Source organism: Mytilus californianus, unplaced genomic scaffold (assembly GCF_021869535.1).
Source record: "Mytilus californianus isolate M0D057914Y unplaced genomic scaffold, xbMytCali1.0.p SCAF_12, whole genome shotgun sequence".
Taxonomy (NCBI): Eukaryota; Metazoa; Mollusca; class Bivalvia; order Mytilida; family Mytilidae; genus Mytilus; species Mytilus californianus.
The window spans coordinates 15,278,090-15,304,453 of NW_026262604.1; the positions used below are offsets into that span (position 1 = coordinate 15,278,090).

The 26,364-nt window shown below is 32.0% G+C and overlaps 1 protein-coding gene across 3 annotated transcripts in view; it reads left to right on the forward strand.

Annotated features, from left to right (window-relative positions):
• LOC127721442 (aminopeptidase N-like) overlaps window positions 1-25,607 on the forward strand; it is a 61,452-nt gene extending 35,845 nt beyond the window's left edge. Inside the window, exons 11-22 of one of the 3 annotated variants that reach the window (XM_052228173.1) lie at window positions 760-947; window positions 1,873-1,973; window positions 3,667-3,806; window positions 4,528-4,583; window positions 5,536-5,683; window positions 5,993-6,069; window positions 7,169-7,282; window positions 8,474-8,641; window positions 9,341-9,481; window positions 10,093-10,174; window positions 23,388-23,469; window positions 24,009-24,148. In XM_052228173.1, coding sequence (XP_052084133.1) covers window positions 760-947; window positions 1,873-1,973; window positions 3,667-3,806; window positions 4,528-4,583; window positions 5,536-5,683; window positions 5,993-6,069; window positions 7,169-7,282; window positions 8,474-8,641; window positions 9,341-9,481; window positions 10,093-10,174; window positions 23,388-23,441 — 1,269 coding nt within the window. In that variant the 3' untranslated portion in view covers window positions 23,442-23,469; window positions 24,009-24,148. Of the gene's footprint in view, window positions 1-759; window positions 948-1,872; window positions 1,974-3,666; window positions 3,807-4,527; window positions 4,584-5,535; window positions 5,684-5,992; window positions 6,070-7,168; window positions 7,283-8,473; window positions 8,642-9,340; window positions 9,482-10,092; window positions 10,175-12,246; window positions 14,199-23,387; window positions 23,470-24,008 lie in introns of those variants that run through there. The other 2 variants (XM_052228171.1, XM_052228172.1) reach the window with 2 other exon arrangements.
• Window positions 25,608-26,364: the final 757 nt, after the last annotated feature.

Below are 26,364 nucleotides of genomic sequence, written 5' to 3' on the forward strand. Positions count from 1 at the left end.
TTCAAAACTTGCATTGACTCGAAAATCTTTTTCGAATACTTTTTAGATCCTTTTTAAAACTAATGACATAAAGATTTTAATGAATTTCTACAACAATGAAATGCGCACAGGGGATGGAAATCATTTTTAATGTCAAGGAAAAATAACCCGCGAAAATCAAACCTCAAGAACAGATGCTGCCTTTGAAATCACAAAATGTCAACTCAGCGAAAATAAACTACTTCAAAGCATTTTGGTATCCTTAAAATTTTATTGAATGTTGCTTACTTAACGTTTCATGCATATTCAGGAAGAGATGAAACTAACAATTAATACGATGAACTTTGTAATGTTGGTCTACAGGGATTACTTAATTCGACTGCCACTTAAACATGAGCGTGTGTTGAATAGTAGCAGAATTTTCGACTTGAAAATGGTCACCTACGGACCAACCAAAGAGTTTTTGCAAAGGTTCTTTTATATGACACTATACCTACATTAAAATACACGTCTCATATCCGACCGAAATGCCGCGTATTTATATATCCTGTACATATATATGGATACCAACCTAAACATGGACTGTACATCCGGATTGTGGAAATCTTGATAACAACATTTCGATACAACCATTTGGGTTCCGAAAACATCGGATGATATTTACCCTAGTCCTTTTCCTGTTTTATGTCATCAAGAATCTAAACTGTTTTGCATATGCACAAATATAACCTGGGTGTTACCCGGAAGAGGTTTATACTGTTCTAAAAATAAATATTTCAGCAAAGCAAAGAAGATGGTAAACCGATAAGTGTTCAAGATGTCAAACACATCATGGATACTTGGACCCTACAAATGAATTTCCCAACTGTTTTCATGGAGAGAACAGGACCAAATATAAGACTAAGCCAGTCAAGATATCTACTCGATCAAAATGCTACAGACCCAGGAACATATACTTCACCGTTTGGGTAAGTTTTTTATGTATACACTACATTAAGGATGTTCGCTACTCTGTTTCAAAATAACAAGCTTTTTGAAAGACTGTTATAAATTGAAAGTAAATGAAGAAAAGAACTAAAAAAGCAGAATAAATGAAGGGTCCATGTGCTTGTTTTCGAGATTTAACCCTTTGAAAATTTGGCGGGAAATGATTCTCTCTTGATTTGTCATACATTTAACATTGGCACCTTTCTTCTTTCAAAAACTATGAAAAAATAACAAGAACTTTATAAGATTTCCAAATGTGGCTTTTCAGACTATATGTAATAAAATTACGAAAAGAAAAATAGTCGTTAGCGGGCAAAATATCTATTAGTACTACATGGAAAAAACCAGAGGATTCCGGATATCTGACAAAAATTCAAAAACAAGAGGAGTGAACGTCATTAAACATGTATAACCAGATTATAAGCCTGGTATCTTTGTTAAGATTTTACCTGTTGATGAACTATATCTTATAAAACATATGCATAATATCTCTCATATGCAAGACATGTGTTTTAGGAGAGAAAGATTTGTAGTGGTATTCGTATTAATTTTCATGAGTCATATAGTTAGTCTAGCCTGCAAATAAAGTTTATTCTCTGGACAACAGTAAACTGACCTTATAAGAAAGGTTTGATTTCACTCGGTCGTGATCCTTTTGAAGTTCTTATATCGATTTTATGAGATTTGAACATCGGTTAACTACGGTTGCCTATATTGATTCAAACAAGATTGAAGTTTGCCTATAACCAAGTCTGACTTTGATAGGAATTCACTTGTAGCGTTTGTAATAATTTTCCTAAATCAGTAAATACTAGTTTATTGGCATGTTGTTTATTTAGAATATACCGTGAAATGTACCTCATTTTAATTCCCTATTCGTACTTTATTATTGCAACGTCTTTTCAGATATAAATGGGAAATACCAGTTACATACACCAGTCAATCAATTTCAAATTTCAACCAAACAGACAATGATATAAGCTGGATGGGAAGAGATGGAGCCGTCGGTAACTATGTTATAAGATTTTGAATCTTGAATTTTCCTGTAGATTGTACTGTATATGACCGAAACGATACGTATCTCGTTTGCAGCGTGGAATGCACATTTCTGACCTTTATCGCTAGCTCAAATTGGTGGTATTGATATGGAAGAATAAATGAATAAATGACAAGTTACATAAAAAGAATAAGAAGCATTGCTTTTCTAAAATTGCTGTATATAAAAAAGAATTAAACATTAAAAGTTAATGTCATGATTCTTTTTAAATAATGAAAGTAATAGGGAAGTTTAGAAATGAATGATTTCCAAAGATGACAGTCGAAATAGCGTTTTGTAAATGTAAATATGGTGCACCAGATAAATTGATGTAAGTTTTTATTACTACTACTTGGTCGATGTTTTTGTTTGTTGATACTAAAATAGTAAGTTAAACTTGTCTGGTATACAAATACCCAGTGCTTAATTTCTTCTATTAACGAACTTTGACATTGATTAGAATAGATAAACGTTTTTGTTAAATTGAAGAATTAACCTTTTGACACACAATTCTTTCATTACCAGTTTTGTTTTTAAGGTTTGTGTAGTATGTGCTGTAAAGTGTTTTTCCAACGTTTGACTGATTAGGTTTAGAGCGCTAATTCTTTTAAAGGAAAACGGTCAAACTATTTCTTGTGTAGTTATTCCCTTCAAAGGTTCAAGATCTCAAAATTGTTGGATTCTCTAAAAAATTTAAACACAAGAGCCTAAAATACACTTAGATGAGTTTTCCCATCAAATGTACACACATCTATCAAAATGTTGTGTATTGCCACATTTTGCTGTTGAGCATAGTTTTTGATACAATGATGCAAATTTGTTTCGTTTTCATACAATATTTAAACTAAAGGACACCGTAACCACAAAGATTCAATTAGTTTATGAAAACAATACATAGTTTTTTAAACCAAAGACGTAAAGATGTCTTCTATATACCTATTTGGATAAATACTAAAACACATTACCCGAATCTGCCAAAAATACACTAATAAGTCGGTCATCTCCAGAAATAAGCAAAAATATTGTTGGAATCTTTAAGAAAGCATATGAAGCTTAGTTACTGTGAATTTTTGTAATGATTAATTTTTCTGTACCAAGTCAGGAATATGGCAGTGTTTATGGACTTCATTTTTTTTAATTTGTCTTGTAGTTCGGTTTTTTATTATACTTATTAGACTTCTTGAAATGATTCTGGTGGAAATATATTTCAGATAAAGTTAGCCTAACCTCTTTTCAAAATGAGTGTTTGAATCATCAAAATAAGTTAGACAAAGTTATAAATATGTTTTCATTATCAGGTTTCGCTGATGATCTACTACATCAAAAAAAGGTTGTCAAATATATAAGCAACACTTTATTTTCGTCAGCGCATTTAATTATGCTAATAATAACTAACCACTACATAACATCAAATTGGGGAAAAAAACAGATACTTAAGATGAATTTTGAATTTTAAACACTTACATTTAAACAACAACACTAAAGATACTATGTTGATCCTTCATATGCACATTTAGAAAAAAGGCAGAATCTACTTAAAATGAATCTATATCTGATGAAGTTTTTAAATCTTTAAGATTCGCGGTGGTAAATCTTCATATGTTTTATCGAAGTTTGTACAATATTTTAACCTATTTTTGACAAAATATCCCAATATTCTTCAGTTGAAATTAAGAATGCATTTCCCGGTGAATCGATGGATAGCTGGTACATCGGGAATGTTATGCAGTATGGTTACTATAGGGTGAATTATCCAGAAAGCAACTGGCAGAAATTGATTCAACAACTGAAGACTGATCCTACGGTATCTATACACATTACTCAAACAATTGCGTGTTCACCTATTAAAATTCATTACAATACTAGGCTTATTCTTAAACGTTAAAAAAATCAAGAGTTCACCGTTTTAGAACAAACTAAACAAGTATAAACGCATGAAAGATAACAGGCTTATAATTATGTATCTCAGACGTGCGTTTCGTCTACATCAGACTCATCAGTGGTGCTCGAATTTGAACTTTAAGAAGGCCGAATATAATATTTTATCATTTATGTTTTCTTGTACCAGTTTTTACCGGAGCAAAATCACTTATTTTTGTAAAAATTGGTTTGGCATTATTTTATCACTGCAGGCGCTTCAAAGAGGTTTTTTTATGGTTTAAGCATGTGAAAGCTCATTAAATATACCATGGTTTTAATTTGGTATACCAGACCCGTGTTTCGTCTACATAAGCATATAAATAAATACAGCAAAGGTTAACCGATTTTTAAATTTCATTAATCGATAACGAAGAAAAAGCAATATAAAAACACATATATAGGAAATCGCATGAACTCATAAAGGAGCGAGACAGTACATGTAGAAATGGTAAGCGTCTCCTTTTATAAAAAAGAAACATTTAATGACCATCGCCAGTTTGCAGGTTATTTATTTTTCCGTTATTGTTAGTTAAGTCGTACTTTTGTAAATTGAATCAATTGGACATTACTGGAAATAAATATTTATGATTGTTTTTCTTTTCCAGAAAATTCATCCAATAAATAGAGCTCAAATAATAAATGACGCTTGGAACTTAGCAAAGTAAGTTGTATAAAAATATAAACATAACATTTGTTACATTTATACCCGGTTCTTCTTTTTGAAGCTATACGACCAAAAAGGAATCTAGAATGGATATTTACATTCATCTATGGTCAACTGTGCATAAGGGCGGTAGAACTTTATTTTTTTTTTAGTAATTTCTAGATCTAGATTTATCAATAAATGTTGATTTGTACTGTACCTCGTTGCCAGTCCTACCAGACTAGTTTGCCACGTTTGTGTAGATTAATTGGATTTCCTGCTTCTCAAGCAGACCTGATTAGTGTCATGCGCACTGACATATTGTGTCAAACGGTTCCATTGGTCATGATATCACCCTTTTACACCTATTACAGGTATACAACTTAAGTAAGTGCTGGTACACTATGATGTAGTCTTTCTATATATATGTAAAGAAAATGAAAACGATACTGCAGTATGTTCCTTTCTTATAACAAAATTGGACACAGTTCACAAATTACCGCTTGGTAATTACAAGTACGTGTTTCCGGAAGTGTCTTCATTATATCTTGAATCAGAGTTTGGAAAACCAAAACTATAAACCTTTGCGATCATAAAAATGAAACAGCCGCCTGATTTATCTTACGTTACAGTTGTTTTTATATCAAAGAAATTGTTGATAATTTGGAATTAAATCGATATAGTTTCGTTATTTTGTTAACGACTATTGCTATATTATATATATTAATACTTTCCAATCAAAATTAAAGAAGGAAAGAGGAATTTGTTATTCCTTCTTCGAATGAATTAAAAAGAAAAAAAATACAGTATAGATTACAATGTACGATATAACTTAAAGCTCTTGTGAATTTCAAAATAAGTGCATTTTTGTAAATTTTCGTACAAAAATGTTATTAATTTGAATAAACTTATTATCTATTTTCTTCTTTGAGTCAGTCAGCCTATTTAGATTTGTTTTTTTCATTTATAGATCCGGTGACCTCAAGATGAGCATAGCCCTTCAAACAGTGGAATACCTGTCGACAGAAGACAACTTTTTACCGTATTCAGCAGCTTCAGGCGAGCTACTTTATGTTGAAGACATGCTTGAAAGAACAGCATTGTTTGGAGCCTTTTCTGTAAGGATGAATTTATATCTACACCGTTATAAACAAATGTCATTTACACTGCTACTTGACAATGTCAGTTCAAAACAAAACAGTAAATTGAGAGTAATTCTTAGCTGTCCTTACTTATTTTGGATATTTTTGTGTTACTTTTGATTGATTGATGTCAAACATTTGACGCTTTTCAATTACTGTTTCGATAACATGTAATAAAATGAGGTGATGTTAAATGAAGACTCTTTCTACGTCAATTCATCTATTATCTGATATAAGTACTTGTTAATTGTTCTTTAATGCTTTTATTCTTTCATATATGAACAGAAATTCATGAAAGCAACGTTCACAATTCCTTTCAATAAATTTGGAATGGACAACTCGGGATCGGGTCATTTAGAAACGTAAGTACTTCTAATTTTGTGATTTTTTTTAAACATAGTAAACATTTGAACAAATTTTTATCAGCGGTTTAGGAAACAATGTGATTCATAGTGATACCGTGAAATTGTTTGCGGAAAAAGCCAAACACAAATCATACAATGTAATATCCGATTTTAGAGGCAAATAAGAATTTAACAACATAACAATGATGTTATTTTTACCTGAACTGATGACAACGTGAAACATAGGAAAAAACTAATGCGCTAAACTTTAAAGTATTTTAAAAAATCAATTGAACATTTATACTTGCAAATTTTAGGAAGACTATCGTAATCAGAACTTAACAATTACATCTCTGAGTTTATTCAAGCATTTTTCAAATAAAAATGAATTGTTGAATCATGTTCAGAGGAGTCATTTTATCCCTTTTTTATGACCAACTTTCCACACGCTGCTATAGGATTTAAGTAACCAATCTACCAACTCAATGGTTGAATTGTCTGCAAAGAAGATGATACATTTCAAAATCATTAAATGTGAATAATATGTATCTCTGAATGCGTTAGCGCAATTAATTAGAGTGATAAAAGTTTTAAAGTGGAGAAAAAATCAATGCCGATTATGCCATATTTAAAAATCAAAAACAAACTTCACCATCCAAATCACAAAAATAGAAAAAAAGATAGGAAATAGATGGTTAAAGTAACAATCTAATGAACAATTATAATAAAATGAGTTAAAACTGTTTAACTGGCAGATAATGTTAAGGAGCTACTGCAAACGGGAAAAAAAGATGCTGAAGAATTCAAGGGGACATTCAAAACTCTTCAGTCGTAGAAAAACTGACAATGACATGGCAAAAACAGAATTCGAAAAGACGAACAAGTCCCCAAAACACTACATACAAAACCTAAAGACTGAGGAACACTAACTCCACAAAATACCAGGGCCAAACTCAGGTGTTTCGGAAGAGTAACCAGTTCTGCTCAGTGATGCTCATGCTAAGTACAAATCCGAGGAATAACGAAACAAATAATAAACAAAGAATCATTTTCTCTCACAACACCTTTGGGTAACAATACAAGCACAGACATGAGTGTCAGTTTTGATACATTTTAGATATGTTAGAAGAATCGTTGTTTCCCTAGCATGCAAATATGGTAATGCAGAATGTATTGGAAATGCAACTAAGCTATTTAGGGAACTAATGGAAACTACCGATGGAACAAACCCGTGAGTATGATAAACAATTAAACTGAATAATACACCAGGTTATGGTTGTTGGTTAAGAAAGTAGAAGTATAAGTTAGGTATGTCATTTTGCCAAGCACACTTTTGTAAATATCATTGAACTTTCCTTTTCAATCGACTTGTGCTATTTCATTTCTTGGAAGAAGTAGAATTGTAAGGAAGCAAACGTTCCTCACCAAAGGTCCCCCACCATAGTAGTGATACAATGAATTGATCATAACAAGTGTTTATTGGATAGTCTATCTTTATTCTTAGAACACATCAGAAAACTAAATTTAGCTATACTTGAAATGTGTATTACAATATAAATAATATTTGATATTCATGTTCCCTCCCGTCGTATCAGTGAGTTTTATAATTTTTTTTAGAAATATCACATTAGTGTTGATCCTATGTGGCTTATGAAAAGATATATCAAAAATGAAGAAACCGAAATTTTGGTTACACCTCGGCTAGTCTGAAACCCAATAAACACAATTATTTCTTATGAAGCAAGAATCTTGAAATCTGATTGGTTAATTGCCCGGGTGAGAAAAAAAACCCACCCCTGTTCATCAAAAGATAACATTTTGTTTACCCCCCCCCCCCCCCCCCCCAAAAAAAAAAAAACCAAAACAATAAATGAAAATGCAAAATTTAAGAAATGACAAAAAAAAAATAAATGATGTATTATTTGAAAATCGCAGCAACATCAGTTTTGAACAGATGTTGTAATAGAAGTTCTTTATACGCATTTTTCATGTTTTTCAATTATACATCCCGGTAATTAAATGAGTAAAGGAATGCTTCACAAGAAATACATTCATTATCTTGGTGTATTCATGGGTGTTTGGAATTTTACACTGGTGTAAAATTGTGAACACCCCTGATTACACCAAGATAACTATTATTTTCAAACGACCAGCCAATAGCATGTTAATTCCTTGACCAACTCATTAATATGACAATTGTTTTCCATTCGTTTCGTTTGTTGATATAGTCGAACGTTTTATTTTGTTACATGCAGTACGTAACAGTTTGCTAATTCATTTTTAAAATGAATTTTTAATAGTAAGTTTTTTTTTAATTTTACAGAGACATACTGGCAAGAAACCTAATAGAGTTTGAAATATTCATCTTCAGTCATGCATACATTGTGAATAAATTGTGAAATCTGTAAATATTGTTTTTCAGAATTGATGTTAATCTACGATCGACTGTGTACTGTACAGCAATACGATATGGAGGTGTAGAAGAATGGGACTTTGCATATAAGAAATATAAAACATCGAATGTTGCCACTGAAAAGGCTGTTTTGTTGTTATCGTTGTCTTGCAGCAGGGACGTTTGGGTTTTGAGCAGGTTTGTATTTGATATGAATATAAAGCTTACATTTTACACTTGTGATTAATTTTTGATACATTCATTGACTTTTGTAAGGCATCGACCCACACATAGTTTTCTATCCACAAATGGTAAACATGGAATTATTTAAACATGTAAAGACTTTTATCAATATCTGTGCTATGTAGGGCAGTTCTAATCTGTTGGGGTATCGTTGATAGAGAGGTTTAAGTAGTGTATCTGCTGAACCACAAACCTGTCAGAACCCCGCACGTGCCTTGTGCGTTCCACCTCAATCTTAATAGACTATGTTTGTCAGTATTTCTACCAAAGGTCGGTGGTTCTATTGAGGCATTCCGGCTTCCTCCACCAATAACAACTGACCGCTACGATAAAGCCAACAGTGTGGATAGTAGAGATAATTACCCACAGTCAATCAGTCAATCAAATTTCTGGTTTTGAAAGCTTTCAAACTTTTATAAGATTTAAATAAATGCACTTCATACATGTAGTAAGAAAAAATCATTTCAAACCTCAATGAGACCATTAAATATCAACATTGTTACAATTCTTCGGCTTCCAATATGTATTATGATATAATGATTTTTTATGGGTAACGATTAGTGGATACTTCTGATTTTTGTTTAGCAAAACAGAGCACAAGCCTATATATGTTTGAAAGAGAATACAGCTATTTTATGTGTTTTTGTTTTCTAGATATCTCAAATATACATTAATGCCTGAGGAGATTCGTAAGCAGGATGCAGTAAGCACTATAGTTTATATATCTCGAAATACTATTGGAAGATCTTTGGTATGGGATTTTGTTCGAGGGAACTGGGATTTTATTTTTAATGAGTAAGTACAAAATAATAAACATCTAACCCTGTGCATTATATCTATCTTGACTTGTACGAATTATTCAAATATCGTGGCTATACCATTCTATATGCCGTTCACAGTTAAGATAGTATACAACACATTTCATCGTCAGAAAATTATGTTATGTGAATAAGTTTCCTCCCTTCTGAGATTCGCGGGATGAACAGGTAGATTTTGTGTAGGAGTAAACTGCTATAGTCATATTGGTTTTGGTTGAAATATATCAAAATGATATCTTAAATGAAATGAAATCTTAGAGGCATTCAATTTGGACAACAGCTATTACTGTACTTTAACAATATTAATAGTCATTTTTTTATTTCATCATATGCAATTAACATTTAAGAACAGTTTCCTATTTACAAATAATAAGCGTTAATGATAGTTAATTAATTCATTAATAATATTTCAACCTAGTATAAAGCCATTTCTTTTTGAAAAGACGTGCATAACATCATCGGGTACACATTACATATCTCAAGGCATTTCCCATAGGACTTTGTGTATTAAACAAAAATATCAAAAACAAAACATAGAAAGTAATAACAAAATTCAAATTGATGTTCAACAATTTGTACAACTTATAGTTTCAGTCAAGGTGTTTTGAAATTTGAGAAATTATTCAGAGGAATAACTTCCAGTTTCAACACTTTATATGATATTAAACAGGTAATATAGTGTTGTTATATTTGTTTTGTATATGTTGTGCTTTAAGTTTTTATGTTGCTTTTATTAGTTTGTTGTTTTCAGTTGGCTCAAAATAGCATGTTCATTAGCTTCTATATTGAAAATTTAAAAAACTTTAAACTGTTAAAGCCATTAAAAATATAAACCTACAATAATAAGTCATTAACTGCCTGTACGGTTACCTAACTTCGTATTGGTATATTACATTTGGAATAATGAAAAACGTAACAATACGAATATTTCTAATTTAGAAGTATACTTCAAATACCCGGAAACCATACCCATGGTAGTGGTATTGACGTAATAGATAAACGGAAGTTTTGGAATGATTCTATATACCCTTCTACCTTCAATGATTTGCATTACCGGAGAGGCAACTAGTAGTCAAAACTATAATAACCACGTCTACGCTAACGGCCTTCTCTTCACATTTGTAGGTCCCTACTATGTTTTGGTTACTTTAACTACACATAATTGATTGCAAATGTATTTCCCATTCCTGGTACAAAGCAATCTTTCGTCATGAAGAGAATACATTCAGTTTGACTAGTGAAGCCTTTTCATTTGAATAACTTGATATGAAATGTATATGATTGACTCAAATTAATTTTGTATTCTTGTAAGTGTAATCCAACCCAGTTTTACAAACAAATGTTCCAATCTTTGCAAACGATTTGTCAAATGTATGATATCGAAATATTTAGACTAATTTGACTCATTTCAACTTGCATTAAGTAAACAGATATCACATAAACAGGGATATCCGTATTTGTCCAGAGCAACCTCTGTCAATGATAAAAACTCAAACATAACAATAACTGATTACAAAAATATTTTTAACATTAAAAGTAAATTGTTTAAAGGATGTAGAAATATGGGCAAAAGCTCCTACTCTTCTATTACTTTTAGATAGTATAACGTTGTGTTTTCATTTTTTCTTTAGTTATTTGTACTCAAACTGTTCGAATGGTGACAATCCTTTTTTGATTTTCTCTAAATTATGCATTGTACTTCTTATATTGAAAAAAAAATCTATACTGTAAACCATCTGTTAAGTTATAAAGCTAATCACGATGACTTTAAATGTGACACCATATATCTTTTCATTCGTAACTCGGCAACAATTAATAGGCAAGACCTATTAATCGCGACATATTTCGTATGATTCAAGTTTTTTTTTAATCGAGAAAGCAGATGGACGATTCCACATACATGACATAACGCATCTTTAGTTTTATATTGGTAAGCATATCGTATTCTATAAGATACAGAACAATTACATGTAAATTTAAATATCTACTTTTCATCATTTTCAATATGGAAATTCAGTTCGTGAATTTTACAAATACAAATTATTTTGTAGTGTGCATGTACGATAAAGTCATGTTGATGTTGAATGTTGCATGTTTCGAGCATCCAAGTGTCGTTATGTTTTAGCTTTTAACTATATTTTTTAATTACTTATTAGTCTTGATATAATTGCTTTGGTTGAAAGAGATGATGATATAGAATTAATCGGTTATTGTGCAGTAACGTGGAGTTGGAAGATAACAAGGGGACATTCAAAACTCATAAGTTGAAGAAAATCTGACAATGCCATGGCAAAAAAAACCGCCAAAATTAACGAAAAGACGAACAAGTCTACAAAAACTACATAGACAACCAAAGGTTAATCACACGAATACCAACATTAAACCTAGGCGAATTCATGTGTGTTACTGTCACATATTTTTTTGGAAATACGTCAGCTTGATGATGATGAATGGAAAGGTCATAATTTCTGTATTTTTAAGTCTGTAATGCCTTACGTGTTAAATAGACGAAACGAAGAAGAACAATGTTGCAACGGATTTGTTAACAAATATTATGTGAAGACAACACCATATAGCTTATTATGAAAGTTTAAATAGTTTGGTTAAAGGTAGATTTTAAAAAAGGAAACAAGAATCTTGCATTATTGTTATTCACTTCTTTAATTCAACGATTTGTATTGTATGAATAATTCAAAATGTACAAACAAATGCATTAACACAGAAACAAATTGTTTCTTTCAGATGCATTACTTTGTTATGGTGCATCCAAATCTTGGGACAGGGACCAGAGCATTCTACCAGGCAATAGAGAAAACAAAAAGCAATATACGGTGGATGGCGATGAACTATGATATAATTAATCAATGGCTCTTTGCCAATAACCATTGATTTGGGTTGTTGTATTGCAGAATCCGTACCATATTAGAAGTTATTATAAAACAGCATATGTTAAGAATTAAAAATGATGGGCAACCCAATTGTATGACAAATTATATGCATTTGCATATGGGGTCATTCAGTCGATAAACTACATATTCAATGCCTTTTACGAAATTTTACGAGGAAATCCGGCATATACCGTGATCTTGGTGTTAGATTTTGTTTTAATTATATCCATGATTGTTCAGTAATCACGTGTAAAGGAATGGAACGGATAAAGTTATATAGTTATACAGATAATGTGAAGACGAACCAGTTACTAATTACGAAAATCTATGATTTGAAATACTAATTTATCATTTGACAAAGCATAAAGAGACGACTTAAAAAACGACATAACTTATTCTTTTTTAAGATATCTGACCAATTGTAATGAAGAGTGTTTTTTTTCCGCTAAACGAGAGATAACCCCAGTTGAACCATATTACATCGTCTATCACAAATGCAGTCCACGTTTGATACTGACGATGAGTATAATTAACGTACAAGTTATGTCTCTTCTCCGGTAGTTTCTGTGTTATAACACCAAGGAATTTTAAGGTTTTACAAATCTCATCTGATTGTAGCTTGAGACAAGGCTAGCAAACCCACCCAAGGCAAACGACTGCAACAACCAAAGGTTTATGTAGTCCTTTCACATTGGTTAAATTATTTGACAATTGCTTGAAATAAATTTGCACTCATAAGAAAGACGAATATTTCAATATTGAAAGAGCAACAATCAAAACACAATCAATGCATTTACACAAAAATGCCTCTTAGTTTTGATCTTCATTATTTACAAGTTTCTTGACCATTTTTCAATGTTATCTGTAGAGTTCGGATAAGCGAGCATTTGCTCATCACTGATGACAAATTATTAACTAAAATGGCATTTGATATCTCAGATAATGTTAGGTTTTTTGATAAAGAATAGCTTGCTTAGATAACTCTTAAATATTTTCAAGAGTAAAGATTATGGAATTGTGTTTATTGGTTTTACCACCTAAAACATAATCAGATCTTTCTGTTGATCGGCATATGATAAGTAATATTATACAGTTCTTAGTGAAATACACAGAATTTGTATTGAAGGATCAGAACAAAACAATTTTACTCCAGTTTTCCCATTTCCTTCCTCTGGTGTTTTATCTTACTATTACATCTGTTGACAGTTTATTTCCTTATTTTATTATTACCTCTGTTTACCATTTTCTTTCTGATTTTGTACAAATAGTTTTATTTCATTTTCCATCTCTTTAAATCTCAAGTGGCCAGTGTATATAACGAAATGATTACACCATTGCATGGAAAATCGTCAATAAGAGCCGCTTGCCTTGATTACAGTGTATACACAATGTTAAAACAAATGGAAATTCATACATACTATCTGACGGTATATTTGCAATTATACTTGTACGTTCTTCTGGAACATGTGAGTTCTCATTCGGCTTTTGGTGAACTTCGATTTGACCGATCTCTAGAAAGGCTTTTGTGTAGTTTTATTTTACACTGGTCTTTGTCTGCTTTTTTACTGTTTATTGCACTGAACTATGAGTGTCGTCTTACCTTTTTGCAACCCATTCGTAAAGTAAATGTAGTAAAAAGTCTTATTTTTGAAGCTGAAATTTTAATCATCAAATATTTGTTAACACTGTTCTCGGATAGTGTAATGTTTTGTTATGTATCAGTAGTTACCAATACAGTTTTTGATAATAACAATGAGATAATTTAGTAGTGCTTTATTCTTTATGCTAATAAATGTGTTAATACTACACAATGTTTGAAAGCTTTATTAAGGAATATACCCGATATGGTTCAATTTCATCAAATAATGTTTTGCGCTCTAACCTATTTGTTTTATGTAACATAAAACGAATACGACGACCTATTTTTCTTATTTTCGTAAATTATTCTATGGAACTGCCATCTCATAAATCTGAAAGTTTTGTTTTGTTTTGTTTCCCTTGAATTTGACAGTTGAAGGAAATTAATCTACATCTCATTGCAGTAAAAAATTTCTGAGTCATACACATATCTTTGGTGTTTCAAAGCACTATTATTTTTCTATTTGATGTTTCTATAGAGTATTTTGGAAACTTGAGGTTACATGGTTACTAAAGCTTGTACACAGGAAAAAAGGGGTGAAAATTTGATTGGCTAACTTCCAATGATGGTTATTTCCTTATATGCAATGAAATGTTATGTGAAATTTTGTCTAAAGTACCTAACAGGATAACACTCGACTCATGCCAAGTATTTCTTTATTTGAAACAAAGATAAATTCTGCACCATATTTTGAAAAGTGCAAATTTAACAAAGACTAATAGGGGAAATCAATGGTGGTATTACACCTTTAATGTGTATGTTCAGAACAGATTGATGAGTTTTGAATACCGGTAAACTTCTCATGATCAAAGTTGTGCACAATATAACTGATCATACACTACTGCCTATTGCATTAGAAAAAGAGTATGATCATATTGAAAATTATTTTGTTTCAGGTTTTTATTAATCCACAATAGATTAGCGAACCCTATAACGAATATATCACAGAGAGGACTTTTTCTGCCAACTTTTGTAAAATTAAACAATACAATACAATAACAACAGTAGGAGACGTGAAGCCAAAGTGCCTCTTATGAAATCTACTGATCCCTTACGGACCCATAAGAGGTCACCATGTGACGACGTTAGCCCAACCACATCGTCACTAATTTACCCTAGGTGCGATAAACTCCTATGTGCAATTGATATGTAAGCGACTTTCTCACGGGTTCACATAGTTATAAATCATTGGCTCTCAATTTACTTGTTTATGAGCGTTCTTAAGGAAAGCCATACCAGGAAAAGCGCTTCGGACGCCACAAATGTATAAAGTATTATTCTTTATTCTTTTAGGACCTTAACGTAGAAAGTTTAACGAGTCTCATTAACCGACTAACCAAATGGAAACCTTAAGTTTTAACTTTGGACTCTGAACTTCTGTTCTGCATGGGTCATCATAATTTACCCTTTTTGGTTCATGTTGATGCTTTTTCAATATTAATTTCAGTGCTTAGATGTGGACTGATTGACTTCTATTCTGTAGAGTTTATTGTTGTTTTTATATATAAAAATTAGGTGTGTTGTAAGTGCCAATGACACAACTGTCCATTAGAGTCAAATGTCACTGATACATGGCCTTCAATAATGAGAAAAATCATGTGGTATAGTCACATATTATAATCATGAGATGACAACGTATGAAGCAAATTAATGAGAGTATTTTTATTGAAAAGAGCGACAAAGAGAGTGTTGATGTAATTCAAAAGAAGATTGTCCTTGTGTTTCTAATATGTGTAAATGCAACATATTTATATATACTAGAATAATTTTGATGATTGCTGTTGTTTGAAAGGTTACAGTTACTAGTAGTCCTAAACACCAAGAAACAGAAATTTCTCAATTATGTTACCTCTATGCCGAAATCCTGGAGAAATGGTTAATCATCTCGTTTATGTATGCAACATCCTTCTCAAACAAAGTCATTTTCTGAGATAAATTCTATTAAAACTTTGATTTTTCCAACCTTTACGCCAACAAACAAATGTAAATATAGAAACCCGTCTTACAGAAATGATGCACAATGCTTTTCTCTATAAAAATGGCACCATACGCTTGAAATTTATTGTTCTTGGATATCATTATACATATCTTGTTAAAAAATGAGCCCGAAAATAGAATATGCTACTGAGAAGAAAGTAATCAGTATGCTGGAGTTTTTCATTGAAAACATATTTGTTGAATTTGGAGGTAAAATTTTCCAGCAGGTTGTCGGCATTCCCGTAGGAACGAACTGATCATCATTTCTGGTCGACCTTTTCTTATTTTCAGTTGAGTGGGAGTTCATTAAGACTCTTGTAAAAAACAAGAAGATAAAAAAAAATAGATTATAAAATTTCACATACAGGTATATTGATTATGTTCTTTCAATTTACAATCCAAACATTTATAATTGGGTCCAAGGTGATTAATATCAGGTGGTTATAATTGCTGACAGTCATAATGGTACCATGAGTTACAGTAGTCACACTGTACTAAATTCTTGGGACAATTCTGTGTGCAGTCCGCGCAAGGCCAAAAAACGGAACTTTTTAGGTACGTTTAGATATTTTATTGAGAATTTTTCTATAAATTTCTTGTTCTGTAAATAAATAACGTATTAGCTCACCTGGCCCAAAGGTTCGTCGTCGTCCGTTAACATTTACAAAAATCTTCTCCTCATTTAACCAAACTTGGCCACAGTCATCATTGGGGTATCCAGTTTAAAAAAAGTGTGTCCGAATGCTCCGCCTGCTAACCAAGATGGCTGACATAGCTAAAAATAGAATATAGCGGTAGAATGCAAGGTTTGTCTATTATTTTGAAAACCGCTATAAATAGAGAAAGTCTGATAAGAGCAAACATGTTCAAAATGTTGAGCTCTACTAATTGTTCGTATACGTCAATACTGTCAGACGACTTCTTGTAGGAGTTCTACAATTAAGTCTGCATAGTCGAAATCGTCAGTCGACTCCTTATCAGAGTCATTGCCCTTTGAAGATTTTTTTAACAATTTTTTGCGTTTTTGCCTTATATCTTAAAAATTAATATAGATAGATAGAAACTTAAATAAGCAAAAATGTTTTGCATGACAAGATGTACAATTAAGACAAATTGAGGAAATCGTCCGACGACTCCTTATTGGAGTTATTGCCCTTTAATGATGATTTTTACCAATTTCTTGTTGTGCTTTGCCTGATATGATAAAAATTATAAAAGATAAATAGACACTTTAAATCTCAAAAATGATCAGCAAGGCAATTGCAAGATCACTAACAAGTCAAATTTTGCCGATTTAGTTTGTAGACTGTCACTCCTTATAGGAGTGATTACCGTTATATGATTTTCTTTTTATCCTCTTTTTTTTGTTTTGAACAAACACTAAAGAAGAGAGAGAGAAACTAAAGAAACTAAATGATCAGCAATACAAGATTAACAAAACAGATATTTTTGTCATGAATTCTATTTTCGTCTACAGTGTTGGAAAGTGTCCTTTATTTAATATGCACATAGACCAAGGTGAACGACACAGGCTCTTTAAAGCCTCTGCTTTAAAATATCTTCAGATTTTAGAACTTATCGTAAACTTGACCAATAACATCATTTGAAATAAATATTGTCTAATTATTTTCATCGGAAATAAAATGTTGTCTAATAATTTTTACAGGAAATATCTGTGATTCCAATACTTTATGGTTTCACTTTTCAATTGTTTTATAGTCGGTTGAGACATCGTTAGCAAAACAAACTGGCTATTTATGAAATTTTTTGAGACATTGTTAACACAACTAACTGGCTATCTGTTACTTTTTTTACATTTCTGTTTCTTTTGTTTCCATCTGCTCTTTTCATTATAAGAAGATATCTGATTACAAGTTTGTAATGCTTAATTGTTCTAATTATGAACATATCAAATATTGCTAGAGAAAACAAATGAAATTGATTAAAATTCCCTTACTTCTCTTTCAAAATGATTCAAACACAAATATATTCATAATTATTATTCTGTTTCATCGATCTATTTAGATTGAAGCGTTTGTCTTATTTTTTGTATAAGTGTTTACTTCATTATCAAAAATGATAAGAACAAATATTTTTCTGGAAGTTCGACGGTGTTTGAAGTGTTCGGCGACTCTTTTATTTTTTCAATTTAAATATGAAATATTTGTTCCTGTTTCCTTTTATTTGTTATCTGATTACTTCATTATTTAACCTACCAAACCTTCTATAACACTTGTTGAAACTCTTGACTAAATTATAACAAATAGATTAAATAAATATAAAAAAGAAAAATATAAAAAAAATATTTTTTGTGTTTGGCAGTGTTTTAATTCAGTGTGGTCGGTGACTCTCCTATTCTTTACGATGTTGAAACGCGTCGCCTTTCCTTTCATTTGTTAAACTTTTTACTTAATAACAACAAAAAGGTAAAATAAATAACAACAATTGACAAAGAGGTATAATTATGAGTGTTCGGCGGTGTTTTGCAGTGTAGAAGACTCTTCCACTCTTTTGGTTGTAAATAATTGGTCTCGCTTCCTTTTTATTTGTTAAACGTTTTACTATAATATGTGAAATAGATAAGATTTTCCCATAGTTTGAGATAGTTTTTGGGGTGTTTTGCGGTGTTCGTAGGTGTTTGATGGTGTGTGGTGGTGTTCGGCGGTGAAAAGACCTACCGCTCCGAGGCGACCAGTCTCCGCTTAATGCCGCGTTCTTAGCGGTGAAGCAGCAAATACTAATTTCAATGTCTGTGGTTTGACCCGGCTGGGGTTCGAACACACAACCTCTGGCACTCGAGGCGAACACTCTACCACGAGACCCCTGGGGTGGCTCAACTAGAGATTAAAGAAACCACAGAGACAGCTTTTTCTGCATTATTTCTAGACATATACCTCGAATTTCACAACATCTGTCATATTAGCATCAAAATCTATATCAAACGAGACGATTTTTAATTTTGCAATTACAACTTTTCCTCACCTCAGGAGCAATATATCAACTTCACCCGACAGCAGCTGTTTTTCATACTTTGTAGAGCGTCATCGGTGTCTGAGCAAAAAAAATAATGAGTTTTGTCAAAGTAGGTCTCGGCCTTTTTTCAAAAAATTTCATCGGAAAGTACCAAGACCTAATAGATAAATATTCAGTGTCTACTTCACTTATAATGCAAGATAGCTTTGAGTTATAGATTCTAGGTGCTGAAATTGTGTATCTTTTTTTTTTTTTTTACTTTCGTTTCCCTGTTATTTGTCCTCGTGTTAAAATGATTCTGTAGGTCGTATGCCTTTTGATGTGACTCAATATTTATTCATCCCACCATTGGGTTTTTTACTTTTTGACTTTGGGCATTCCTATTGCAGGTGGATTCTGAGGGGTGATTCGGGTTATACATTGTTGGTACTATTTTGTTTACCATGGCCTTGTATTTATATGTTCATAATTTTTACTTTATCGAGAAAGTGTATACTCTATACGGTATGTACTGTCAAAGACAAGCAATGTTTTGTAGGTGTCATAGTCAAATTTCCTTTTTTTTTTGATAGCGGTATTTTTTTTATACTTGTTTTGAATATTAATAATAAAAATGCTGCTGCAGTACAAAAGAAAACCAATGAAATAACTTCGACCAAAGTGTTTTATGTTGTAAGGTTTCCTCTTTTGTTATGTGTTCTTTTTTTTATATGCAGATTATTAGCATTCTTGGACAACATATCTAAATGTAAACCTGAACGTTTAATCCTTGTTTCAAATTATATATAAGGTAAAAAAAACCCAAAGAAAACTATGAATACTGAATACAGAAATGATATTTTCAATGATTGATAAAACAAGTAATAAAGACCAATGATAACAAAACTCATTTCCAGAATAAGTTAATGATTTATTTAATCAAGTTGCTTTTTATTAATGGACGTTTAATTAATCAAGTTTCAAAGTATTGATTATTGCAACGTTCAAATAAAAATGAATGCTTCATTACATAATTAAGGTCTTTCCTTTTCCAAAAGGGAAAGACCTTACTGTATTTCTTCTGATTATTAATCTTTTTGTTCCGCCAAACTTTGACAAAATTTCCCTTCGTAACTGTAAGCCATGTCGCTTTTAGGTTCACAATTTGTATCGGTGTCACAAATACCTATCCGGATCTCACCCTGTGAGTCGTAAAATTTTGTCGGTCCGGGAATCTGCTCGAAACCTAAAAACCTTATTATCATTCAAACACTGTAACCGTAATAGGTAGGAAAAAAACGAAGGGTGAAATTTAATCAGGACTAGACCCTGGTTCTTCGTTACATTTGGATCGAAAAGATTCAACGACTCATTGGTAGGGTTATACCCCTTTGAAAATTAACCGATGTCGGTTGGCCACTAAAACTCAGAAACCGTCGTAGCCACCTTGGATCTTCACCAATGATCATCAATTCATGTGACGTTGAAAATGCCTCAAGGTCAAATTTGAATGTTGACCTTGATTTTTGACCTAACACCTTGTTAAGGGATAATCTCAGAGACCATTATACTTACTGATATTTTGAATAGTAGGAAATGTTTGGGTCATTAAGGCGCAACTTTGTTACATTTTGACCGAAGAGATTTGACCTTTCTGTAAGGGGCATAAACCATGTTTTAGGCTTCTGACAATACAAAATCAGCTTTTACCATATAACCAAAGGTTCTAGACCCATGGGGTCTTCAGCAATGACATTGAGGACTAATGACCTTGACAAAGGTCACAAGGTCAAAGTTCTCTCAGATAGCGAATTATGTGTTTTTGACCTTATTTAAAGGATTTTAGTGTTTTAAAGCTTTTTAAGGTTGACCTTGACCTTTGATCTTACAACTTTTTATTGGATATCTCAAAAAAGGGTAATCTTACAGAAATCTTAAATAGTGAAAAATGTTTGAGTCATAAAGCCGCAACTTTTTTACATTTTGACCGAAGAGATTTGACCTATCCGTAAGGGCATAACGCCCGTTAACAGTTTCTAAAAAGACAAAATCAGCTTTAACTCTTGAACATAAGTCCTAATCCTATGGGGTCTTTTGTAATGACATCGTGGACTAATGACCTTGACAGAGGTCATAATGTCAAAAGTCAAGGTCATCTCCCAAATAGCAGATTATGTGTTTTTGTCATATTTTCAGGGTTTTATGTGTGTTTTAGAGCTTTTCAATGCATTCTAGGCCTATTGAAAAATACAATTTACATTACGAAAAGGAAAGACCTCTCAATTGTTCAAGAACAATTGACATTTGAATTATTATTATTCTTTTTCCGCCAAACTTTGACGAAGTTAGCAGCCTTAACCATAAGACGTGTCGCTTTCAGGTTCACACCTTGTTTCGGTGTCATAAATACCTATCCAGAACTCACCCTGTGAGTCGTAAAATTTTGTCGGTCCGGAGTTAACTGCCCGAAACCTAAAAATCTTGTTAGCATTCAAACACCGTAACCGTAATAGGTAGAATAAACCGTAGGGTGAAATTTGTTCAGGATTAGACCCTGGTTCTTCGTTACATTTGGATCGAAAAGATTCAATGACTCATTGACAGGGTTATGCCCCTTTGAAAATTAACCGATGTCGGTTGGCCACAAAAACTCAGAAACCGTAAGTTGTAGTAACCTAGGATCTTCACCAATGATCATAATTTTATGTGACGTTGAAAATGTCCCAAGGTCAAATATTCATGTTGACCTTGACCTTTGACCTAACACCTTGTTATGGGATAATCTCAGAAACCATTATACTTACAGAAGTCTTGAATAGTGTAAAATGTTTGGGTCTTTAAGGTGCAACTTTGTTACAGTTTGACCGATGAGATTTGACCTTGCCGTAAGGGGCATAACCTCCGTTAACGGTTTCTGAAGAGACAAAATTAGCTTTAACTATTAAACCAAAGGTCCTAGACCCATAGGGTCTTCAGCAATGATATTGGGGACAAATGACCTTGACTTGACAAAGGTCACAAGGTCAAAGGTTAAGGTCATGTCCCAGATAGCGAATTATGTATTTTTGACCTTATTTAAAGGATTTTAAGTGTGTTTTAAAGCTTTTCAAGGTTGACCTTGACCTTTTACCTTACAACGTTTTATTGGATATCTCAAAAACGATTATACTTACAGAAAAAATAAATAGTGAAAAATAGTTGGGACATAAAGGCGCAACTTTTTTACATTTTGACTGAAGAGATTTGACCTATCTGTAAGGGGCATATGATCCGTTAACTGTTTTTGAAAAGACAAAATTAGCTTTAACTCTTAAACCAAGGTCCTATGGGGTCTTTTGCAATGGCATCGTGGACCAATGACGTTGAAAAAAGTCATAATGTCAAAAGTAAAGGTCATGTCGCAAATAGCGAATTATGTGTTTTTTGTTATATTTTAAAGCTTTTATGTGTGTTTTAGAGCTTTTTAATGCATTCTACGGCAATTGAAACATTTGACATTTTAATTTCTACAGTTTTTGAAACGATTACGTTGTAGGATATATAGAGACCATTTCCTCTACATATAATGTCTAAAAATTCACTGTACAATACATTTTGTAAAATAATCCAATGTTTGCAAGATTGATTGATTGATTGTTTGATTGCTTAACGTCCAGTGGCAAATATTGCATGCATGTTCAGGACGAAAACAAGTTAAAAAAAATTTCATGGGTAGGTCCTGCAATAAGGGGTTGACCGTGAAATCAGAAGACACAATTAGGAATACTACCAAAAACTTCGGATATATTGGTTAGGAAAAAAAAATCAGCCTTGCAACGGACTTCTCAAAGATGTGTTGCAATTGTTCTTTACATGCGGAAAGCATGGCACTCTACACTCTGTAACCGAAGAATCGGATTTAACATCCATACTGACCGAACATGGCTGCAAATTTATAGATCCCGTACAACCAAACTGACGCCCTACTTAGGCAAGAATTTAACTTCCGGTCGGAAGAAGACCAACGTTGACCACATTTCTATTTTACAGTCACTTGGGGTTACGTTTTACCTTTTGTAAAGATATATATACATATATATATATATAAAAGTCTAAATTGAAAACAACGTTCAAACCTATGATGCGTTGGATAAAAAACGCAATTTTTATACGTGTGCATGTAAAACAAATTTCTTGATAGAGGTGTCTAAATACAGCACAAACAACAGTTTCCAAAAGACCAAAAAAAGTGAAAAAGTCTATTTTAACAAAACGCATTTGACTAACAGGTCGAACAACTGATGTTCTTAAACCCTGCCGATATACTGGTTTATTATATATAGATTGAAATTAAAGTCATACGATATTTACATTTTGCTGCAGGATTGTTTTCTACTGTAAAATGCAACAAAATGGTATGTTAAAAACGTCTTTGTTATTTTTTGCAGATATGGTGGTGGAGCATTTTCCTTTTCGCGTCTGATTACTGGAATTACAGCTAATTTCAACACCGATTTCGACCTAGAATTGGTACGTCATTGCATATAAATGTTTTGACAAATTATATAGACAGTGTATTACTCTTACCCTTTAAAGAGTGAAATTATATCATGAAATACAATAACTATAAAACGGCAGACACCATTCAAGTAAATTGTCTGACATGAACTGCCAGGTCCAACTTTGGTCAACTGTGCCACAAGGAATTTCCACATAAATTTAGTTGAATTACAAAAATGAAAAGATAAGGATAGTAAATTGAGACCATTTTTAAAAATTCAGTCTTTCAAAAAACTATTTTCAGGTAATTCCAATGCAATACATTGCGAACGGCATAGACACATCACTGACATCTGTTCAGGCATTTTTCCCAAACTACCTAATAAGTACCAATAGTTCAAAAAAAAAAAGAAGAATAAAGCCGAAATTTAATTTTGAAGTTTAAAGTTCACCTTTATATATCAAAATGCGTGCACGACATTCTTCATTTATTTTATGAATATGTGACAATTACTTTTATGAATATGTGACAATTACTTTTATGAATATGTGACACTTGTATATAACAGGTGAAGAGTTTCAAAGACAGTGTTCCTAATCTTGGGTCTGGAGCAAGAGCTTTTCAACAGTCTATTGAGAAAATAAACCTAAATATAAAATGGATGGCCAAAAACTCTCTAACAGTACAGGATTGGTTACAGACACTTTCATAAAGAAAGCTGATAGATGTTTCAAAGTAATTCAATTTGAAAGAGTGACGAAGAGGCTGATATGTACGTGATTCATGTTATCACATAATTGAGTAATATCATAAATACAAATAAAATAAGTCAAAAAGAATTAATAAAAAATATCACGTGTAAATTTATAATGAATTCAACTGTCTTTTTTACATCAAATATTCTCAGTGTATACAATTTCAATTGTTACAAAAATGTGTTTTTTAATATATATGTTGTGTACATATTGTATGTAATGTTGTACACATTGTACATTGTACAGAATTGTTGTATAAGTAATCAAAATTTTGTTAACTTCTTCATATAATTGAACACAACAAGAAATTTAACACTCTTTTTGGTTCACCATATAACTCTCATACTTTCATGACTGCACGCAACCGTCTTATACATAACATTGATACCAAATTTATATAAGAACACTTAAATTTATTTTGTAGCCGTGGTATTTGGCAGAAGTGCCATAATTCTGATAAATTGTAGAAAACCTCTGTTCAAATAATAAATTACAATTTTTCTACAACATATAAGCATTTCCATCATTCGATTTATTATATTTCAAATAATATCGTTTTGTTTGTTTTAAAACGAGTAAAATTGATGATAACATTTTATTATATTTGAAGACAATACGAACATATTTTTTGTGAAATGTTATATTCATGACTTATAAATTGAATACACTTTGACGTAGATTATGTTCACGCTGTAGTTAGTATTGGACTGATTAAAGGAATCAGCTTATAATTATGGCAGTATTGCATTTGTCAAATCCTGATAATGATTAAATCGTAAAACTATGTGTTTATTCTACTGTATTTGCATCGAAGAAATTTATATACAACATGTACAAGCAGTATAAATTAAAGTTCCTTGTGAGATAAAAGAGCGCCATTACACTTTGTTTATTTTCAGTAATTAAAACAAAGTGTTTTAGCCATTTAGATAGTTTTGTCATTCTGTAATGGTGTTATTGCAATAATATCGGTTAATATGTTTGTTAATTGGACAGTAAGGCTTTTGCAGTAAAACAAATGATAACCCGTTGGTACTGACCCTGAGAAGACTTTGCAAATGCAATCAATTTCAATCTAGGACTGATGGTAAATAATAACATTCAGCACTTGTATAATATAGCTATAATCTACATAAAAATCAAACTTGAAATATCCAAGTCTCAATGTCTGGTAACATATCAAACTGTTAGAATGAATGGCTATTGTGATATTGGCATGACATATATGTGTATATGATTGTACTTCATTATTTTAATCAAATCTTATGAAAATATAGTGAATATTTTAATCATTCTTTTATTGTTAATCGTTTTGAAAAAAAGAAAAATGTGTATTACTATTGTATAAAAATCTTTGTATATCCGATTTATAACTTCACATGTTTAATAATACAATAAAAATTTACATTTTATGCATTTGTTATTGAAACATTGACTTTTTTGCCAATCAATAGCTTTATTTGGCAAAACCTCTCGGAATTTTTGGTACTCAATGCTCTTTTACTTCGTACTTAATTTGGCCTATTTGGCCTATGTAATTGCTTTTGATACGAGCGTCACTGATGAGACTTTTGTAGACGAAACGCGCGTCTGGCATACACAATTTTTATCCTGGTATATATGATGAGTTTATTGTACATATAGTTAGGCAACAGTAGCTTATCTATGTTCAAGTCTAATAAATCGATTATGAAGATTTGAATCAACGTAACAACACAAAAATGAATGAATCGCTTAACTCTTAAAGGAATGGAACCAAGTCTGTCGATTATTAAAGCGTCTTTTGCTAAGCACGCTTAACCTGCCGTGCGAATGCATACAATTGTATCATATCTAGTAATTGTTTTCATGACAGCAATTTTACTTTAAAAATTCTATGGTCGCCATTTGATGTTGGTTAATTTCAGTAGTTTCTTGGGGAATATTCATTTGTAATTATATATCTACCTGTCTTATGTTGATGAATGTATAGTGACTTCTGGTGACCGAGTGTTCTAAATAGGTCAACGAATGTACCACTAGCCTGTCAACACCAACTGAGGTTGATTTAAAAGCCCGCAGGTGGCAGGTGCCTTCGATTCCAATCGTAATTGATTAGAATTGTCTGTTTTCCTGCCAAAGGTCGGTTGTTTTATCCAGGCTCTCCGGCTTCCTCCAACAATAAAAACT